This window comes from Crotalus tigris, unplaced genomic scaffold (assembly GCF_016545835.1).
Source record: "Crotalus tigris isolate CLP2741 ecotype Arizona unplaced genomic scaffold, ASM1654583v1 scf7180000024359.8030256, whole genome shotgun sequence".
In the NCBI taxonomy this organism is placed as follows: domain Eukaryota; kingdom Metazoa; phylum Chordata; class Lepidosauria; order Squamata; family Viperidae; genus Crotalus; species Crotalus tigris.
The window spans coordinates 2,100,629-2,119,200 of record NW_024100528.1 but is presented as its reverse complement, the minus strand read 5'-3'; the positions used below and the strand labels follow the sequence as shown (position 1 = coordinate 2,119,200).

Genomic DNA, 18,572 nt, shown 5'->3' with positions numbered 1-18,572 from the left:
AAAGAGAGAAACAATCTGGAATTAAGAAGAAACTTCCTAACAGTGAGGACATTTAACCAGTGAAACAGCTTGCCTTCAGAAATCGTGGGTGCTCCATCACTGGAGGTCTTTAAGAAGAAGCCAGACAGTCACTTATCTGAAATGGTATAGGTTCTCCTGCTTGACCAGAGGGCTAGACTAGAAGACCTCCAATGTCCCTTCCAGCTCTATTCTGATTCTGAAATGAAGCTGTCAGAACAAAATGTTTGGTTTCAATAACTTTTGAGTCCCTTACATTCTATCTGTAAGCAGTAAGAACACAATATAATTTCTTGTTTGATAGCTAGGTGGCAATACAGACAAAAAAACATTTTGCTGGGAATGTAGTTAAAAAGTTGAGTTGGGAAAAACTTGAAACTTTATGTCTGGTTGTCAGTTGGCCTGATCCAAACCTTCAAATCTATTTTGCTTATGTTTTTATCTACTTTTTTTTCCTATGGCAAATATTGATCAAAAACCCTATTTGGATATACCCTGGTAGTCACAAAAAGTTTTCAGGTCCTTTATCTTATAAGTGTGTGAGTAGTTATTATGGATTTGCTTTGTTCTTGTGCAAAATTTGGGCTTTTCCAACCATGTTAATATGCCCATTAGTAGGAATAACACCATTTAGCTAAATAAGACCTGGGATGTTAGTAAATAGGGGGAACAATAATTAATTATGCAGTAAATCTAATCTGATTTACATTTATGAATAAGTATTCAGGAAAGGAATAAAAGAAAGACATATTTTTCAGAAATATAAAGTTAATATTACATATTTGGCATGATTATTAATGTTAATATTTAGTATTAAATTATATGTATGTATTATTTTCTATAATAAAATATTTATCTAATAAAAGATAACATAAATCCACCGTTCCTAATACTTCTGGGTAAAATTTATAATTTTTATAATTTATAATTTTTTTTCATGAGACTTACAGAAGAAATTTTCAACAAGAGGCTAAATTTGTTATGTATTTGACAATACTGTTACAATTCCAAGTGGCTGGGGAATTCCAAGAGTTGTAGTCCATACATCTTAAAGTTGCTGAGGTTGAGAAACGCTGGCCTGAAGCTTGGGGCCTCAATATGAGCCACATTCTGAAAACAGAACTTTTCTGCTGATGCATACAGTATGTACAGGAATGAAAAAGGAATTTTGCCTGTAAGTCTTGGTTGTGTTTTTTATAACTTCTCAGACAGTTTCTAATTATAGGCTGATGACACAGGCATGACATGGCAAATATAGAAGCCAAATTCTGGTGGAGAGAAAAGCATTGTCAAATAGATAACAATTTTAGCTTCTTGTTGAAAATTGCTTCTGTACGTCTCATGGAAAAATAAATTAGCACTTTGTCTATTATGTAGATAGACATAGAAAGAAAGAAAAGGTGTTGACTTCCGACTCCCTTTGGTGCAATAAAATAAGATAGTAATATCAAATCTCAACTCTTTACTTTACATGATAGTATAAACTAGCCATTTCTATATTAACAAATCTTTCTTATCAGTAAAACCAAAATCAAAGTTTCATTTTTTCCATCTCAAGCACTCAAGTCTAGAAGTGGTTTCCAAGTAGAAACAAAAGTACTTATGTTTTTTTTCTTTTATCAAAACAGTCAATTTAGCCATTTCTGTTAACTCAGCAGTTCTCAACCTATGGGTCGCGACCCCATTTGGGGTTGATCGACCATTTTTCGGGGGTCGCCAAAGGTGGCGATCCGCCATTTTTCGCGGTGCCGTGCACGTGCGCCGCGCATGGGGCGGAGCCACGCATGCGCGCCGCACATGGGGCGGCGCCGTGCACGTGCGCCACGCGGGGGGGCGGCGCCGTGCATGCACGCCGTGCATGGGGCGGCGCCACGCATGCGCGTCATGCATGGGGCGGCGCCGTGCACACGCGCCACGCATGGGGGGCGTCGCGCATGCGCACCCTCATGGGGGCTCCGCCCCCATGCGCGCGGTGCCGCGCATGCGCAGAACGTTTGTGTGATGGGGGTCGCTGTCACACAAACGTTGAGAAGCACTGTGTTAACTCCATTTATATGTATTATTATCAAAGGGTACTATTGAAAGAAAAATAATCAGGTCCAGTTCCAAGCTGGGAGTAAATAAAATGGAGGCTAAGATGCTGGAAATAAAATGGAGACTAGCTGTTTGGAAAGAAGGTTTTAATGATGAGCAGAACCAGCAACAGCATGCAGTTCTGGGACAGCTGACCAAATGAAGTTGAGAGTGGGTGGATCTATATAGGCCTCTGAGACTTTGAAGTGGAAATGTTTCTGGGTTGTGCAATGAGGTGGGCTTTTGTGTCTTTTACTAGTCTAATGGTAGTGAGTTAATCCTGTTACGTCCTAAAGGTCATGTCCTGTCCTTGGAGCTGAGTGGGGGAATGCAAATTCTTAATCCCATCAGTTGTAGGGGCTAAAGGCTTTTGCTTATGAATACTGTGCCCCAGTCTTTCTGAATGGATTACCAAATCTGCATTTTTAAAGAGTGACCTCCTCAGGTTTCTGCCTCAGGAAAGGGAGACTGGGGCCTTTTTCTGCTTAAAAGTTTATCTCCATTTCTCCTTCAGGGGAAATATTCTATCCTGCCTCTTTTAATATTTCATTCTCTGGGGGAGGAGGTGCTGACTTCCCACAACACCTTGGCAGAAACACTGTGTTTCTTAGAAACTAAACTATTGTATCATTTTAAGTTACGTTAGTGGAAATTAATAGTTATTTCCTTTGTGTAAACTTATTTTGAACTTAAACACCTACCAAAATCATAGAACCATCCTTAGTACCCAATTTAAGCACTGGTTTTGTTTTAATTTTTCTCTCATACTTTATTGTCCTACTTCAATATTTTTTTTAAAATATATTTTATTGTTTTTTTTAATTTTAACGAAAAGTACTTTAGACACACCGTGATGTTTGGGTAAACAAACAGTTCAAGGTAAAAAACATACATAAACAGCTCAACTTAATACATTCACTATCATCTCTCTATTTCTCACAGGTAACATAATAGATTTAATATATTCCATTTCTAGCTTAAATTTCTGTTACTACTCCACCTGTTTTAAAGCTTTATCAATTTAAAATTACCATAATGAAATATTGTTTTACATCAACAAATTATCACATCAAGTATCTCTACCATGTATATTGAAGTTTTTAATCTCTCTCAGCCCTCTTCTTATCACCAATCTCATTCATTTCTTCTTCCAGTGATAACTAACTTAATTAAAAAAAACAGTGTTAAACCTTAATTCCTTTCAATTCATTACTCAAACTTCAGATATCCAATTAGTTATCATACCTTATCAGATCATATATAGGCAAAAGTTACCTAATCAATTTAAGCACTTCAAAATTACATTCTCATGACTGAACATTTTTTTCAACTAGAGAACACACACACACACACACACATATATATGTATGTATATGATTATATATTTTTTATCCTTAATACAATCCATAAAGCCAAGGTTCTTTTATCCAAACCATTCCATACAACAAAAAAGCATCTAATTTAAACACATATGTATATAGTTATAACTGACTTAATTAAGAGAAAAGAAAAAAGAAAAGAAATAATAATGTTAAACCTCAATTCCTTTCAATTCATTACACAAACTTCAAATTCCATCCAATTAATTATCATACCTTATCAAATCATATTATTATACACAAAAATCACCTAATTAATTTAAGTACTTACTAATTTAAACACGCATGTATATAATTGCATTTTTCTTAATTCTAGTTCTAGATCATTATCCTTAAAACATTCCATAAAATCAACATTGCCTTTTACTCCATTAAACATTTTTAAATTTCTTTTTCAGTCTAATTCTGGGTTTCTTTCTATGCCACAAAGGCTTCCATAAAAGCGCTTCCATTTGAACCAGTAAATCCATTCTTGATGCTTGTAGTAATCTTTGAGAAAATGTACATCCCTTCCTTTGTAGTAAACGTCTTTTTTCCCTTTCAACCAATAGATCGATTCTTGTTGCTTGTAGTAATCTTTGAGGAAATATAAATCCCTTCCTCTGCAGTAAATGTCTTTTTCTGTTCTCCTTGCAATGTAGTTGCTTTGTATTTTGAGGTCTTAGTCTTTGCTTCTTCTGATTCTCTAAGTTGCTGAAGAAAGAATTGTCAGATGAAATAAAATCCACTTCTATCTCTGTAAATTCCTCTTCTGGTACATTTTGATTTATGCCATGATCAGTTGTAACCTCGACATCAGTTTGAGCAAATGTAGTAGAATCTCTGGATCTTAATTCTAAAGTACAGTTTTTAAATGTAGCACAAATTTCTGCAGTGGCCTCATAAATCTTTTCCAGTATAAGTGCACAATTCAGTTGTATCTGAGGTTTCTCCATTTTAATATTAATGCTTAAAAGGAAATCTCTTTTTCTTTTTTGTAGAGGCTTTGTTTAATGTAAAAACATCCACCCCCACAGCTTCACAGGTGCACAGCTTATCTTTAGTGTTTTGAAATTCAATAGAAAAATAAGCAAAGTTGCAATATTACATTTTCGCCACTAGATGCCCTCAGTGAGTTAAGAAAGTCTTTTCCAAAAATCAATTCTTTTTTCCTGTCTTTTAAAGTATTATATATGAAATAGAAATAGTAAAGTTCTTAAAAAGAAAGGAGAGAGAAAACCTTTTCCTTCTTTTTTTTCCTTTTTAGTGTCCAAATAAAAGTAAAATATAGTCTTTCAGTGTTTGTAAAATGCCTTTCTTCTCAAAGAAAGCAGAAGCCACCTTTCCAAGCCAGGGAAATAATTTCAAAGGCTCTTACAGGTACACAAAAGCAAAAAAAAGCGGAAAAGAGGGAAAAATAAGAAAAAAATTTCACCCGGATTCACCACGGGGGCACTCAAAGCTTAGATGTTGTTTGACTTATGGTCTGAAGCGGCAGGGCAATTGGCCATTTTACTGGGCGATCTTCTTCTCCGTCGGCCTTCGGAGATTCGTCCGGACAGCTGGAGGAGCCGCTGCTCCTCCTCAGCCAGACAGCAGCCTCGATGGAAGTCGCACCCTCCAGGGCGACTTTGGACCCGTATAAGGGTCCACCGACGGAGGGAAACCTAGTCGACAAGGAGAGAAGTCTCACCGTGCGACTAGTGATGCCGCAAACCGGAACTGGAAGTCCGTCCTACTTCAATATTTTTGTTCATAAACTGCAAAATACAGTATTTGGGAAGCTTGAAGGTTTTTAAAAAGTTAAGCATTTTTTTTACTATACTGTAAAGATGTAGGAAAAAAAATGAGAACAGTGATGTTTTTTGACTAAGACAATTTTACTACCCATAACATGTTTCATCACACCCAAGCAGCAAGCTAGTGTAGGGAGCTTAGAGCTAGTACGTAGTTTCTCCTACTCTTCTCTTTAACAGAAAAAAAGAGGTAGAGAGCTCAGGAGAAACAGCCTTAGAGGGCTTTGCTATTTCTGCCCTCAAGCATCAGTTGCCTGAAGGTTTGGCTGACTCTGCCTAATTGTAGGGGCAATCCCAAACAGTAAATCAAGTCATTTATCAAATTTTGAAAATATTGGGCTTTTTTTTCTCTCCCTATGAAATAGAAAAAGAAGTAATCACATTTTATCTGTTTGACTTTTAAAGTTGTTTTTAATTGTTCTAATGTTCTTTTAAACTGCCAATAAATGTATGGTTGATTTCTGTTTTTATATATTAAATTATAGCCAATTTGTTATGTAATAGCTTTTCAATTTACATGAAAAGATTGACAGAAAAGTTTTGTGGAGATCAAATAGAGAAGCTTAAAGCAGACTGTTTTGAGACAGTGCCTCAATTCAGCCACCTTCTTCTTTTTCTTTGCATTTTATTGGAAAAACTTATCTTTGCAAGACAGCAGCTTTGTTTAGGGAACAAATTAGAAAAATGCTTGATCTGTTTCCTCAGTGATCACATTTTCACTGTAAGCACAGGAAGTCTTGCACAGTGCAAAGACAGTTGACAGAAGCAAAATTGTTAATCAGTTGCTGCAGAAATTAAAGGATGTTAAAAGCAGGAGAAAGATGCCATCTGAAATAAAAATGTTCACCAAAAGATGCTTATTAGAACAACAAATAGTTGTACAATAGAATGGATCAAATAGACAAAAAATTGTGTGAACCATGGAAGCAAAATGCAGTGATTTTATTATGAAGATTCGGGGTGCTGGGATCTTTCTCACTATTATGATCGTCATGGCAGTATCTGGTAAGTTCACTATGTTAAAGTAAGTAAAGATGTTTCCTTTTCATGGAACATTTGCTTCTCTGTTTTGCAAAGGAGCAGGATATATTTAAACAATTTTTAAAGAAAGAATATTTTGTAAGTAGTTGTCAACACCTACATTCCTAAAGCAATGGTTCTTGCTTTATCATGTTGAAAGTTAAGTGGCATTATATGTGTGTGTTTATATTATAACCTGAAGAATAACAGTTAGAAACAGTGAGAAAAACAGTGAGAACAATGATAATCTAGGTTATAGTAACATATGTACTTAGTAATTTATTTTATTTCTTTATTATTTTTATATTACTGTCGGTTTATGTTTTTATTCCATAATTTTTCCAAAATTCAGGGTTGCACATATTGTGTTTCATTCACACATTTTATATTCACAGCCATCCAGACTATGTTACTAGATGGAAAGTTCATAGCTCATGCTATGAACTTTACAGTGAGTAACTAAAAAGTATCACCTTAGTTCTAATCTAAACACTATGCCATATTGACCTTACATCACTATGTATACATGCACAATGATGCACGATGTTTTAATGTGAAAACTACAGTATCCAGTTGAATGATTCTGGAAGCCACTTTCAAATTTGACCTTAGTGAATAAGGTGCCTTGTTTAATACATTTTTGAATGCTATTTGCCAAATCAATAAATTATTCAGTTTTGTAGATATTACAGTAAAGACTAAAGACTATAAATTTATGCTTTCGTATTATGACTCTTTATTGAGCTATCCCTATAAGGAGAAATTGTTCAAAAGAGTATGATATTTTGCAAACATTTTATTTAGATCAAAGATGTTCTTCAAGGGGTGCTACTCTGCTTGTAGGAGATAATGCAAAATGTATTAATTCAGTATGCCAAGCATGCTGTTATATGTCAAATCATCTGTTTCCTTTGTTAAAACATTGATTGAGCCAACCCATGCTATGGAAAAAAACCAGGAATAACGGAACAACAAAATTGGAAGAGACCTTGGAAGTCTTGTAGTCCAACTTGCTTTTTAATTTATTTATTGATAAATGTACAAAGAATGTTTTTGAAAATGTTAAGAGAGTATTTATTGAATACGTAGACCAACAAATTAATTCCAATGCCTGATGGCTTACAAACAAAATAATACACAATAAAAAACATCCTTCGTAGGCAATAATAAAAGAGATTTAAAAAAAGGAAATCATGCCCCAGTCTTTATAATACTAGAGCCCCAAAGAACTAAAAAAGCCCTAAATTAATAGTAACAATAAAAATGAAAAACCTGTAGTTAAAAAGGAGTGACAATAAAGGATTATGTCCCATAGATGCTCTGGATAAGTTTAGCTTTTGGTGGTTTTTGGAAGTCTATTACAAAAGGCAGCATTCTAACTTCTGGACAGAGGTTACATCACTGAAAAATAATGCTTTCTAGCCACAGCTCTCCTGATATCATGAAAATGAATTTGTGTGTTCCCTTATATCAGTGTTTCTCAACCTTGACAATTTTAAGGCATGTGGACTTCAACTCCCAGAATTCCACAGCCAGCATTGCTGGCTGTGGAATTCTGGGAGTTGAAGTCCACATGCCTTAAAATTGTCAAGGTTGAGAAACACTGCCTTATATGAAGATGATATGTGAGTTACATAAATACCTGAATGATATTCAGGAAATGTTAGACACATAATATAATGCCACAAACATGAATCTGAAAATTAATGCATCAAAGGCAGTTGTCTTTGACAGGAAATGTGAAATGAAACTTGGAAGTTATATATCAATGGTGAAAAATTAGTTGTGTAGTAAAACTAGAAGTTATAATATCATAAATAAATGTGTGCTGAATGATGCAAAAGTGAGTGACTGGGGCAAAAGAAATACATTCAAGTGGTTTGGATATATAGAGGGATTGAATGACAATTGAACTTGAAAGCAAACAAATGAGGGAAGAATAAAGGGATTGAAAAAAAGGGCTGATAGAGAAAATCATGGTTGAATAGAGTTGGTGAGATCCTCAGAAAAAGAGGAGTGAAAAGGCTACTGGATAAAATGGTAGTGGATGAATCAATATGGTAGAAGAAAGAATGATTTGCAGACATAAAAAAGTGGAGAGAAGTATATTGAATGGTTTAATGTAAATTCAGTTTAATTTGATTTCTGTTTCTTTTTAAATTCTCTTTTTAGTACTTTTAATATTTTTCTATGCTTTGCATAATGTAGTTTATTCTGAAACGCATTGAGTTCTCAGAGGTCACTGGAAGATTAGGCCATTTGTTAACTATTGTTTTTAATGTGTTGCTAGCCACTTAAAGTTACATTTGTTAAATGGGCAGCCATATAAATCAATTAAATAAACAAGCGAATAAATAGTGGCCTGTTGGTACTCTTTTGTGAGTAAATCTTTCTAAGCTAATAATGAAATCATCTTTTAAAGGTGGATATTACCAGGCCAAGTTAGTCTGCAACATCTTCCTTACCTCTGCTTACCTATAATGACATTTCTATATCTTTCCAGATAAATCCAGTAAATATGCAATGCTTGGAACAACCATTGAATTGCACTGTCCTGCAGAAAGATATAATTTGACAGTATGGCGGGTGAACTTTGAAAATGGAACGTATTGCCTTTTATCATTTAAGAGAGAGAACAATTCCATAGCCAGAAACTGCAGTATGAACATGGATTGGGTATCTAGACCGGAAGAAAATTCTGCTGTTCAGATAAAATCATTTCAAATGTTCAATGAAGGAATATATAGATGTTTCATTGCTACTGCTAAAGGAATGTTAAACAATGAATATGAACTATCTCTATCAGGTAAGAAACAATATATTTAAAATCACCATTTTGGATTCTTACAGTCAGAACTGTTCTTTTTTCAAACATTTATATCATTTTTCAGGTGATATCTCAAAAGAGTTTATAATATTAAAATGCAAACTTATAAAATATAGTTTCGTGATTAATGCATTTGTTCTGCTTTTACTTGTTCTTGTAATATCCTGTTTCATTAATGAGCTTAAGGTACAGCGGTACCTTCAGCATTATTAATCTAAGATTGCACCTATTATATAGTAGGCTTCCCTCAGGTATTTCAATGTAGCAATGCATTGTTTACATTTATTGCTAATATTTGCAGGCATTTCCAGACATTTTCTAGGAAACTTTTACCATCTTTCTGCTTTTAGAAGTGGGGAGCAGTAACTGCAAATTGTTACGGAGTATCAGCCACCTTTACTCTGAATTCTTATCTTCATTTAAAATGAAGATAAATGTAAAATGTAGGAATTGCTAATTTTTGAGAAGGAATTTGAAGCTCCACCTTCCATATTTTTCAAATACCAACATATTATATATGCAATATTCCTATAACTCATCAACAGATCTCACTGTTTCATTCCAATTTCTATAGGTATTCTTAGAATACTTTAGTACAGCATGTATTCAGTAGAATATGGGATCATAAAGCATTTATATTTATCAGTCCATCGTTTCCTGGAGTAAGGCTAGACCTCACAAATTTTTTCCTTTCATTGGATTAACTGCTCATGCAATGCTCACACATGGAACATTTGGCAAAACTTCCAACCCATCTTTCCTGATGCTATTTTTTTTTTCAAAAATAGGGGGAAAGACTTTCCGTGATGGTTTTTATGAGCAATAAAGCAATTTTATTATCAGCACTGTGCAGCTGACTAAGGGGGATTAACACAGGACTGACTGATGATTAATTTGTGAGATTTGTGTTGCAAGAATGGAAAACTTGTTAAGAGGACGGGGGTGGAAAGGAGGGAGGGACCGCCTACTTTTTTTATACTCAAAGACAAAAAAATTAAACTAAGAAAAGAAAAACTCATCCAAAATTAAATATGTGGCAATAACCTGAGCGTATATATTATCAATTGCTCAAATGCATGCTTTTTTTCTTGTGACCTCTACTTCTCAAGGTTATTTGGTGCATTCCTTTTGTTTACAATGTAAACATGGGTATTTTCCTGTTTTATGTATCATATGCCTACTGATTATCAGACTGGAAATCTGATAGCAAGATGCCTCTTAGACTAAGCAGGTGCTAGCTTGGTAAATGTAATTAATTATTTCTTATATGTCCCATATCATTTTAGTGTCTCCACAAGTGTCCTTGACTCAGGCCAATGGCACCTATGTGTGCAAAGCAGCTGCAGGAAAACCAGCTGCAAGGATATCCTGGAATCCACCAGGAGACTCTCAAAATATAACAGAAATATTGGCAAATGGCACAAAGACCGTCATCAGTACATATAATATGAAAAATGTTAACGAAGATAAGCTTACGTGCCTGATCTCCCATCCTACTGGGGGAAAGTCACTTAACTTACCTCTACCAGGTAACTTTAAGCATTTAATCATCAGTTTCACTTGCCAAGTCACATTCAGTTGATACTAATTTGGAGGTCTCTGTTCTTTGTTGGTATTTTAAATAAGTCAATAATCAGTAATATATCAGGTTGTCTATGTAGCTGAGTGCTATTTACTCTGATGGGCAAAGCTTTTTAGGGTCTTTCCTATCATCACATATGGTCTACTGATAGACGTTGGTTCTTCCCTAATTGGACAGATCCTCCTTCAATCATTCTTGCATGTTAATAAAACAGATTTCCATCTTTCTTTAATTATTTTTATGTTAATTTCTTAAGTAATGGGAATTGGGGAAAGGCTGTGCTTATTATTAAACTATTGATGTTGGTACTAGTTACAAAGTACTAGTTATTTCAAAAATTAAGTTAGAACTAGCAATGAATGCTCTTAATACTAAAAGTACTGTTTAATATTTTCTTTTTCTAACAATGAGGGTGGCTAGAATATACATGATCCCCTCTCTGCCTAAAATGCACAGTCTGAAAATAACAGTTACAAGGGCAATTCGGAAATAAACCTCTGTTTGAGCATGTGCAAGAAATAGGCGGGGATAGTGACGCCTGTACTATGGCACCATGCGCAGTAATTCAGTAGGCAGTGAGGAGTGGAAGGAGAAGGTTGTGTTGCAGTTGACTCATCTGCTAGATCAATTGAAAATGAACCCTGCCATAGAAAATCCCGCCAAATGTGAAGTGCGTGCAGTCATATACACTCACCAAAGAAACCCCAAAAAGCTCAGCAAACATTATCTGCCAGAAAGGTTATGGTAACAGTATTCTGGGATGCCAAAGGAGTACTGCTTGTGAAGTTCATGGAGTGTGGTTTGACCATCAGTTCAGAAGTCTACTGTGAAATGTTACGAAAACTCAGATGAGCCATCTATAACAAGCGTTGTGGCATGCTGACTTCCGGTGTGGTGTTGGTTCACAATAATGCTTGCCTGCACAGCGCTAGACACACCTAAGAACTTTTGAAGCAGTGCCGTTGGGATGTTTTTGATCACTCCCCCCATGGTCCAGATTTGGCACCAAGTGATTACCACTTCTTCAGGCACATAAAACAGTGGCTCGTGTCTCACACTGCTTTGACAATGACACTGTGCTTCACGATGCTGTTACAGGGTGGATTCATTCCCAGGCGGGAGATTTTTTTGCAGAAGGAATTTCAAACCTTGTAAGACGTTATGACAAGTGCCTCAATTTGAATGGCGATTATGTCAAAAAGTAATGTAATATTGTAGTTTTTTAATGTGTATAATAAAAATTCTGTGTCTGTCATTGATAACTAAACAGAGGTTTATTTCCGAATTGCCCTCGTATTTCTGTGGAAAGATTGGATATTTACATTTCTATTAATATTTATTTCTATGACTTCTTACACCTTAAAGCAATAAAAGATTTCACAATGAATACAAGGTATTGACTGGGTTTGGACACAAACTCTTAAATGACCTTTTTAAGTACAAAATATGAATCTACCTAGGAACATATCTAAATTATGACCAGTCATTCTATATTCTTTTCTGACACCTTTTTGCTAATTTAACATATTAAGGCTATAATCTCTCCTACTTATTATTTCTCACAAATTCTCAGGTAAAATTGAAGAAAAGGAAAGTTCTACCATGATAATTCTCTATAGCTGTCTTACTGGTCTTTTGGGAATATTTGGATTTTCACTTTCCATCTATCTATGGAGGTTCTGTAGAAGGTATGAATACCAAGTTTTAACTTAAATCATGTCATGGTTCTTTCATTATTTATTAGAGTTGGTCACGGCAACATTTGTGGGGGTAGAGGCATTGGCAAAATGGCAGGCAAAACACTGCAATACAAGCCCCCTCAAAACCCACACAAAAGGGGTGCTGTTTGCATCATGTCACTCTGCTTGCCCTTCCCCATCCCCCTTGCAGACACTGCTGGAACATCAGGACCATTAGCTCAATGTACTAGTGCAGCAGTGAAACCCTTGCAGTGTTGCTTGTGCAATGAAATGTAAAATGAGGGGAAAAGCAAAAGGGGAAAGAGTTATGTGAGAATGATGGTAATTCTAGAGCAGAAGGACTCAGAACCATGAAGGAAGTGATAAATTGTCCCTTCATTTTACCTCTGCAACCTTTGCATCTTATGTGGAAAGGATGGTTAAACTGAAAAGATGCTTTGTTATAAGTGATACAAATTTAAAATGCCATCTTTTTGATTTAACAAAACTCATTTGCTCATAGTTAGGGAACTAACTATTTTCCTTCCTTCTCCTGTCACAGCAGCAAAAGAAAAATCACTGCAACTACAAATATAGACACAATTTCAGGACAAAACATCCAGGTAAGATTAAGGAAACAATAATTGATCTGTTTCAAATTAGCCTTTAAATTTTTTAAAATTAATTGTTGGTTCACGATAATTTTAGAAGGCCCAGGCTGTGATTTATACCTGCTTGACATCATATTAAGATGCAAGTGAGAAGACTATTAAATATATTTAGTAATTAATTAGTTAATTTAACTAATTTAACATTAATTTAAGTAAATTAATTTAAATCACAATTTGCTATGCCTTGACCTAGCCATCTTTTTTGGAATACAACCTCTAGCAATGTGGTTTAACAGATAAAAGTGACTCTTGGTTCGAAAACAAGCTGCCATTCCCTGGTTATGCCAGGCTATATGCAAGCAATTCTACCGTAATACCAAAGCCTAGAGCTGCTAAGTCACATCCAGCTCTGTGGGTTGCAAGTAGCACAGTTTCAGTCAACAGAATGCTTTTAGTCTCAAAGGCCTTATCTGATGGACCACAGTGAGATACAAGAAAGGAAGCTGTAAGGCTTAAGATGCAAGCTCCTTTTCTGAGTCAAAGGTGTACAAGTAGTCCTCAACTTACAACAGTTCATTTAGTGACCTTTCGAAGTTACGACGGCACTGAAAAAAGTGACTTATGACAATTTTTTGCACTTATGACCACTGCGGCACCCTCCATGGTTATACAATTTATATTTAGATGCTTGATAACTGACTCACATTTATGATGGCTGCAGTGTCCCGGGGTCATGTCATCACCTTCTGACAAGCAAAGTCAATAAGGAAACCAGATTCACTTAACAACTGTGTTACTAGTTTAACAAACTGCAGTGATTCAGTTAACAAATGTGGCAAGAAAAGTCATAAAATAGGGCAAAAGTCACTTAGCAAATTTTTCACTTAGTAACATAAATTTGGGGCTCAATTGTGTCATAGGTCGAGGACTTCCTGTACTGGACTGTAGGCACCACACAGAAACAAGTATTTTGGTAAGAGCAGTTGCTGCCCTTTCCAAAGCAACAAGGAGACCTAAGCCTATAGTCATATTAATAAAACAGTAGACTTAATTATTATGCCATATTTATTAGCTGTTTTTTAGATTTTCTTCTTAGTACTCCCTCCTTCCCATCCTTCCATTTTAATTAAACATCGTTTATTTAATTTTTGTAATAACTTTCAAATTTAAATACAGAATCTGATATGCTTTGTCAACCTGTTTCATAAAGGAAATAAGTGCAACAAGCAATCAAGGCAGAATAATCAACAGCAAGCTCGAAAAAAATCATCTTCCTATTAAATTGTTCGAGTTATTAATATTTATCGACATCTTAATTTTATCCATGTTATCCTTAATTTACAATTTAAATATTTTATACATTACCATTATATAGGCTTGACTCTGCTTATTCTGATTTTGAAGTTTCTCCCTGCTGTTCATCATATTTCATAGATACTTGCTAGTAATAATTAGTTAACATCTTTCCTTGAATAAATGAACACTTTTCTCCCATCATCAATATTTCCAAATGGAACATAACCATCCACTTTCGCTTATGCTTTATAAATATGATGTCAAATCTTTATGTTTCTTAAGCATGTTTTGTGATACCACTAGTAATAATTTCAATATTTTTACTCACTTTTAGCAGAATAGTTTGCCACTTCAGTGATACTACAGCCTCGTTATTTTTTTAAAAAATGTAAATTTCCTTTTTGGTCTACAATGGAATTAATTCTAAATGCTTTTTGAATCTCTAATAATTCATCTGCATCAAAATCCAAATATTTTCTACATTTTGTCTTTTCATACGTGTTTCCGCGAAAATAAGCCCCAACTGGAAAATAAGCCCTAACATGATTTTTTGGGACGCTTGTAATATAAGCCCCACCCCAAAAATAAGCCCCAGTTAAGATTGTCAGCCAATACATTTAGTACTGTATTTCCCCCAAAATAAGACCTAACCGGAAAATAAGCCCTAGTGCATCTTTTGGAGCAAAAATTAATATAAGAGTCGGTCTTACTTTCAGGGAAACATGGTATCTTCAAGTAAGCTTTCCCTTCCAAAATCTTCTTGTATTCTAAATTTCAAATTCTGTGCACAAAATTAAGTTTCTACCATTTGTAACCACTTATATATTTTATTCCTCCGTCTTTGGAATTCTTTTTTATTTTTCAAATGGAAATGATGTATTTATTCGTTATCTGTGTCTGTATATTTCAGTAATTGGTCATGTTCATACATTCTTTTTCTCAAAGCTATAAATATTTTGTTCCTTTCAGTCATAAAATACTGTAATTAAATATCTGTATTTCCTTCTTTGATGCAAATAGTTTTTGCATTTTTTTCTTTGCTATGCTTCAATTTTTGTTTCTAATGTCCTCATTTTTATCTATCTTGTTTTCAAGAACCTCTATTTGATCTGAAAGAATAGCTTTTAACTCTTTCATTGTAGATAATGGAATGTCAACCTTGATTCTTGCTGACTTTTCTCCTTTCTCTCACCACCTGATTTGGAAGTTCTTGCAACTAGTGTTTTCCTGCTCATCAATAATCATTGGTTTTCTGCAATAAACAAAAAGCAAATCAGAAAGTTATCCCAATAATACCTCTTCAACCAGCAGGACAGTATCTGAAGTAACAATAATGTGGAACCCAATTTAATTTTTGTATACCAGCATTTAAACATGAAATAATAAACAGTTTCAACAAGCTAAAAATGTATTGCATAATAATAACATGAAATTAAGATGCTGCTTTAATTCACTTAGTTAATGTTAGGTGTTGAAGTCTCTTCAATATTTTTACTTCCTTCCTGATCAACTTTGAATGCTAGATTCAGCCTTTTAGTCATTCAATCAACTTTGTCACTTTTGCCACAACTTACGCTTTATAGCATGCCCACAATAGCAAAGTTTCTTACTTATCACTGGAAACTGTATTTTATTAGAAAAGGAGCACTGCCGCAATTCAAATATAAATATATAAATCTGTCCTCCAATGTTTTAATCATGTTATCAATCATTCATAATTCAGCCCTGGTGGTGCAGTGGTTAGAATGCAGTTTTGCAGGCTAACTCTGCCCACCATCTGGAGGTCGATCCTGATGGAGCTCAAGGTTGACTCAACCTTCCATCCTTTGGAGGTCAATAAAATGAGGACCCAGATTGTTGGGGACAATATACCAACATTGTAAACTGCTCAGAGAGTGTTGTAAAACACTATGGGGCGTCTATAAGTCTAAGTGCTATTGCTATAGCTATTGCTATAATTTTTCCTTTTTTTCCATACCAAAACCAAAAAAAATAATAATAATAATCCAAAAACCTGTTTCTAACATAGCAGTGCTGGACTCAATTAGGTGACTAAGCTGTCCTTCAAAATAAAATCCACAAGAACTGTGATACCATCTCTCCAAGAAGGGGAAAAAGATAAAGGATTATGGTTTCCTTTTACTTTAATTGAGCCTAATTACAATTGTAGATAACAAGCAAAAGGTCACAGCTCAGGAATCCATAGCTTAACTTTTGTCTCTAATTCTGGAAGGAACTTTCCTATTGCTCCAGGCCTGTAGTTAGTCTGCCATAAGTAACACAAATACTGTCACAGAAAATAAGAATCCGAAGACCTTTTACATTTGAAAGATGTACCAATATCTTTCAATAAAGTGCCATTTTCAAAATCCTCTACAACTTCAAGGTAGCTATACTTTCAAGTATTCTAAACAAAATTGTTTTTAGATCTACGAGTACTAGGATTGAAAAGGAATGAAAGAAAGAATAAAACTTCTTTTGGTTAAAAAAAAGAAAGCAAAATAAAAATGTATATCCTACTATCCACAAAATGTAACTATGTTTGTACATAAGGTATGGGGGGGATAGTTTTCTGGGGCTGGAGGATGTTTAATGAGAAGTCAAGATGTCACCTGTGTTATAAACATGGATTCAGTTAATTATAATGATTAGTATCTCAGTGTGTTATATAATTCAAAAATCCAATCATGTAAAGGTGATTTGTGCCATATTTCCCCCATCAAGTATAAGTCAAATATAAACAGTGTATATAGAATGAATTGAAGAAAAATAGATAGGGTTATTAATGTTTCCTTGTTTAAAGAATGGTTCAGAACTTTATTCAGAAGATGTCATGCCTTTTCTTCTCAAAATGTTTTCTTGTTTTATAGGAAGATGAATTGGAACCATATGCTATCTTTGTGCAAGTGGAAAATGTAATCTATGATAAAGCATGTAATTTCTCATCAGGTTAACACTTATCTTTCATCTTCGACATTAGACATCATCAGATCTGAACTGAGAGGAGAAGTGTGTAAGGGAAAATGCATTAATTACAGTGAACGGCAACTTATTTTTTTCTTCCATTTAATCATGTCCAATTCTTGGAGATTGCCTGGACAAGTCCCTGCAGTTTTCCTGGCAAAATTTTTCAGAAATGGTTTGCCATTGCCTTCTCAGAGAACATGAATGTTCTCATGTTCTCAAGATGACCAAGCTGGCTTTATGCTGAAGGCAGGAGTAGAACTCAGTTTCTTGGTTTCTAGCTTGATGCCTTAACCACTACATCAGACTGGCTCAAAATGAATGGCAACGGCTGTTAACTTTAAACCAATCTTGAACATGAGGACATTTGCATCAATAAATATCTATTTCTCTTTAAGCACCACGGATTCTTCTAAGAACCCTATTGGCCTCTTCTGTACCAGGAACTTACTTGTTCTCACAAAGACTAAAACATTTGTTTAGAAAGCTGATATGAAAGTCATAAAAAGCAGATATTCTTCTACCATCATTTTGCCTAAGAGTGAGCTGAATTTGAAGAAGTTTGGGGATCAAGTTAACACAAGATGTTTATTCAAGAAGAATTTATATTGAAATCTGGCTTACTTTCTCTGTATGGATATGTCTAGCTCTTTGTATTCACACACTTTGCAATCGAACATCTAGAATTTCTAAGCATTAAATTTAGTTTGTTGTCTTTCAGAAGGCATGGGGAAAAAAACCTTACTGAGATTTTGTAGACTTTGGAAAGATTGTTTGATTTTTTACAGTGGATGAGATTGCTATTTGAAGTGATTCAATAAGCACACAGTATACTTTAAATCAGAATTCCCCAACCTTTCTGGCTTTGCAGACCGGCCTGTGGTGGGGAAGAGGAGATGGCTCTGTGGGAGTGGTGGGCAAGTGCATGTGTGCACACAGTCCCATTTGCACGAGTGACAGGCAAGCACTCCTGGTGCTCAACAAATGGAGCATGCATGCCTGTGCTTGCCCACTGTTCATGCAAGTGGGAAAGCGTACGTGCGCCCATCACTTCCGCAGCTAGGTTTTGAAGAGCTCAAGGCCCGGTAGTGGGCCATAGTCTTGGTTTGGGGACCACTGCTCTAAACAGTGACTGTAAACTTGAAATTTACAGTCAGAATAAAATAGATGAAGAAAGTGGAAAGAAAGCAGAATTTGGTCAAAACATTTTCCTTGATATTTGGTTTTGTTCTGGCATTTTTTGAAGTGTACATAAACACAAAACTAAATTAGATTAAGAGGAAGGCTTAGGTAATTACCCATTATATGTAAACACACATAAATAAACCTTAATTGCTATCTTTTGTAA

The 18,572-nt window shown here is 35.0% G+C and overlaps 2 protein-coding genes across 4 annotated transcripts in view; one reads left to right on the top strand and one right to left on the bottom strand.

The window, feature by feature from the left end:
• CD200R1 (CD200 receptor 1) overlaps positions 1 to 18,572 on the top strand; it is a 19,509-nt gene extending 937 nt beyond the window's left edge. The window contains exons 1-6 of one of the 3 annotated variants that reach the window (XM_039327363.1): positions 5,921 to 6,250; positions 8,769 to 9,071; positions 10,379 to 10,621; positions 12,248 to 12,362; positions 12,919 to 12,976; positions 17,131 to 18,572. In XM_039327363.1, the coding sequence (XP_039183297.1) occupies positions 6,166 to 6,250; positions 8,769 to 9,071; positions 10,379 to 10,621; positions 12,248 to 12,362; positions 12,919 to 12,976; positions 17,131 to 17,214 (888 nt within the window). In that variant the 5' untranslated portion in view covers positions 5,921 to 6,165 and the 3' untranslated portion in view covers positions 17,215 to 18,572. Of the gene's footprint in view, positions 1 to 5,920; positions 6,251 to 8,768; positions 9,072 to 10,378; positions 10,622 to 12,247; positions 12,363 to 12,915; positions 12,977 to 17,130 lie in introns of those variants that run through there. The other 2 variants (XM_039327362.1, XM_039327364.1) reach the window with 2 other exon arrangements.
• The window catches only part of SLC35A5 (solute carrier family 35 member A5), an 86,434-nt gene continuing 81,737 nt past the window's right edge, over positions 13,876 to 18,572 (bottom strand). Inside the window, exon 12 of the transcript XR_005554751.1 lies at positions 13,876 to 15,512. The gene's annotated coding sequence lies outside the window, so the exon portion shown is untranslated. The remainder of the gene's footprint in view (positions 15,513 to 18,572) is intronic.